This window comes from Ictidomys tridecemlineatus, chromosome 13 (genome assembly GCF_052094955.1).
Source record: "Ictidomys tridecemlineatus isolate mIctTri1 chromosome 13, mIctTri1.hap1, whole genome shotgun sequence".
Classification (NCBI taxonomy): domain Eukaryota; kingdom Metazoa; phylum Chordata; class Mammalia; order Rodentia; family Sciuridae; genus Ictidomys; species Ictidomys tridecemlineatus.
Genome location: NC_135489.1, coordinates 52,719,177 through 52,722,901, shown reverse-complemented (window position 1 = coordinate 52,722,901; position 3,725 = coordinate 52,719,177). Strand labels below are relative to the sequence as shown.

Below are 3,725 nucleotides of genomic sequence, written 5' to 3'. Positions count from 1 at the left end.
GACGTCCCAGGGATCCGAAGGGTCCATTTTTTCGGGGCCCCCAGTGTTTCTGAAGGATACACTGTCTTTGTAGGCGAAAGAGAAGTACTAACTTCTCCCAAGCCATCTGAATTCGGTTTCTGCCGGCACCGCGCAGCGCTCGTCCCGTTCGGTCTCGTCTTTGTACTACTGTGTCTGTCTGTCTACTTTCTGTCTGAAAGAAATATGGGGAACACCCTAACTACCCCTTTGAGCCTTACTCTAGATCATTGGCAGGACGTCCAAAAGCGCGCAAACAACTTGTCCGTGACGGTCAAAAAGAAGAAATGGAAAACTCTCTGTGCCTCAGAATGGCCTACATTCAATACCAGCTGGCCTCCTGAAGGAACCTTTAACATTGATTCTATCTTACAGGTGAAGTCTCGAATCTTCATCCAAGGTCCTCAGGGACACCCTGATCAAATACCCTATATTATTACTTGGGAAGATTTAGCTTCCACGCCACCCTCCTGGGTAGCTCCTTTCTCTCCTCCTAAGTCTCCTTCTTCTTCTTCTCCCCTCGAGCCCTCTGCCCCTCTCCTTCCAGTTCCTCCTCTTCTACCCCCTCAAACCTCCCAACTTTACCCTGTTCTCGACAAATCTGAAACTTCAACTAAGCCAGGGGCAACACCAAAGAAGGTTTTGCCACCAGAAGACTCAGCCCTAATTGACCTGCTAGCTGATGAGCCTCCTCCTTATCAGCCCCAGCCCTTGCCAGCCCTTGGGTCCAATCCACCTTCCTCGGAGGAAGAAGAAGATGACCAAGAGGGTCCAACAGCCAGTGCTCCCCCAGATCCATCCCCCATGGTGGGACAGCTCCGAGGACGACGGGATCACACTGCACCAGGGGACACTTCTAGAGTTCTCCCCCTGCGGCAAATGGGGGGTCCCAATGGCCAATATCAGTATTGGCCATTCTCAGCCTCTGACCTTTATAACTGGAAAACTCATAATCCTTCCTTTGCTAAAGACCCTGTAGCTTTAACCTCTCTGATTGAATCTATTCTAGTGACTCACCAGCCAAGGAGAAACAAAAAGTTCTTTTGGAAGCTCGCAAAAATGTACCAGGGGATGATGGGCGACCTACCCAACTCCCAAATTTGATTAACGAGGCTTTTCCTTTAACCCGGCCAAACTGGGACTATACCACTGAAGCAGGTAGGAACCACCTACGTCTCTATCGCCAGTTACTCATAGCGGGTCTCCAAGGAGCAGGGCGTCGGCCCATTAATTTGGCCCAGGTAAGACAAACTATTCAGGGAGCAGAGGAGAGCCCAACAGCATTTTTAGAAAGACTAAAGGAGGCATATCGGAGGTTCACACCCTTCGATCCTGATAGTGAGGATCAGAAAGAAAATGTCTCTATGACATTTATTTGGCAATCTGCCCCAGACATCAGAACTAAGTTGCAAAGACTGGATAATTTGCAGGATTTCTCTCTAACAGATTTGCTGAAGGAAGCAGAAAAGATATTTAACAAGAGAGAAACTCCAGAGGAACAAAAGAATAGAATCAGGAAGATGCAAGAAGAACGAGACCTTAAGCTTAGAGAAGAGTCAGACAAAAGGGAAAGAGAAAGTGATCGAAAGCGTAACAGGGAACTAAGCAAAATATTGGCCACTGTAGTTCAGGCAGGACGTCAGGGAGACAAAGTAAGTCAGGACAGGGAACGGAGCAGACCCCATGTAGACCGAGACCAATGTGCCTACTGTAAGGAAAAAGGACACTGGGTAAAAGACTGCCCAAAGAGACCCCCCAACCCTAGAAGAGGTGCAAATCGGGCCTCGCAGTTACTAGCATTAGATGAAGACTGAAGGAGTCAGGGCCAGGAGCTCCCCCCTGAGCCCCGGGTAACCCTACAAGTAGGGGAGCAACCTGTAACCTTCCTAGTGGATACGGGAGCCCAACACTCAGTGCTGACGCAAGCACCAGGACCCATAAGCCACAGAACAACATGGGTCCAAGGTGCCACCGGGAACAAACCATACCGATGGACTACCGAAAGAGAAGTACACCTTGCCACAGGTAAGGTTTCTCATTCGTTTCTACATGTGCCTGATTGTCCGTATCCACTACTAGGAAGAGACCTGTTAACCAAATTGAGGGCCCAAATTTATTTCAAGGACGGGGGTGTCTCTATTACCGGGCCAAACCAGACCCCCTTGCATGTATTGACTTTCAAACTAGAAGATGAATACAAACTTTTTGATAAGTCCTCACTACCTATTAAAAACATGGACTATTGGCTTAGTTCCTACCCGGAGGCCTGGGCAGAAACTGGAGGAATGGGAATAGCTAAACAACAACCTCCCATAGTCATACAGCTAAAAGCCACTGCAACTCCTATTAATATTAAACAATATCCTATGTCAAGGGAGGCCTACCAAGGCATCAAGCCGCATATCAAACGCCTCCTAAATCAAGGCATTCTAACATCTTGCCGGTCGCCCTGGAACACCCCGCTGCTACCGGTCAAAAAGCCAGGGACTAATGATTATCGACCGGTTCAGGACTTAAGGGAAGTTAACAAAAGGGTAGAAGACATTCACCCCACAGTGCCAAATCCCTACAATCTCCTCAGCACCTTGCCTCCGACCCATACCTGGTATACTGTTTTGGACCTAAAAGATGCCTTTTTCTGCCTAAGACTGTCTCCCCAAAGTCAGGCCCTTTTTGCATTCGAATGGAAAGATCCCGAGGAAAGGGTTTCTGGACAGCTGACTTGGACGAGACTACCACAAGGATTTAAAAACAGCCCAACGCTCTTTGATGAGGCTCTGCACCAGGACTTGGCTGAATTTCGGGTAAGACACCCTTCCTTAATTATGCTTCAATATGTGGATGATATCTTGTTGGCTGCAACCTCCAAAGAAGACTGCCTAACAGGTACGAAAGAATTGTTGCAAACCTTGGGACTACTGGGGTACAGGGCATCAGCAAAGAAGGCCCAAATCTGTCAGACAAAGGTTACCTATCTTGGCTATGAACTTTACGATGGTCGGCGCTGGCTGACAGCTGCCAGGAAAGAGACTATCTCAAATATACCAACTCCCCAGAGTCCCAAGCAGCTGCGGGAGTTTCTAGGAACCGCAGGTTTCTGCAGACTCTGGATTCCTGGGTTTGCTGAGATAGCAGCCCCCTTGTATCCACTGACTAAACCAGGTATTTCCTTTACCTGGACTGAGGAACATCAATTGGCATTTGAACAAATTAAATTGGCTCTTTTATCGGCCCCCGCCTTAGGTCTGCCAGACATTACCAAGCCTTTTGATCTGTTTATAGATGAAAAACAGGGTTATGCAAAAGGGGTTCTAACCCAAAAACTGGGACCCTGGAGGCGCCCTATAGCCTACCTGTCAAAGAAATTGGATCCAGTGGCAGCCGGATGGCCACCTTGCCTCCGGATGATAGCAGCTGTGGCTCTTCTGATTAAGGATGCCACCAAACTGACTTTGGGACAGCCATTAACCCTATTAACCCCTCATGCCATTGAAACCATAATTCGCCAGCCACCCGACCGCTGGATGTCAAATGCCCGGCTCACCCATTACCAGTCTTTGTTATTGGATACTGACCGGATCCAGTTCGGCCCCTTGGTGACATTAAATCCAGCAACCCTCCTGCCGCTCCCGGAAAAAGCAGATCCTCACAACTGCCAGCAGATTCTTGCAGAAACACAGGGGACCCGGCCAGACCTCACAGACCAA

At 48.8% G+C, this 3,725-nt stretch overlaps 1 protein-coding gene across 1 annotated transcript; it reads left to right on the top strand.

The window, feature by feature from the left end:
- Positions 1–204: 204 nt before the first annotated feature.
- LOC144369858 (uncharacterized) lies at positions 205–1,584 on the top strand. The gene has a single exon (XM_078030341.1). The coding sequence runs from the start codon at positions 205–207 to the stop codon at positions 1,120–1,122; it is 918 nt and encodes a 305-aa protein (XP_077886467.1). The 3' UTR covers positions 1,123–1,584.
- The last annotated feature ends 2,141 nt before the right edge of the window (positions 1,585–3,725 follow it).

What these genes read in the sequence shown, in the direction of transcription:
- LOC144369858 (XM_078030341.1), top strand. Translation starts at nt 205, where the DNA reads ATGGGGAACACCCTAACTACCCCTTTGAGCCTTACTCTAGATCATTGG.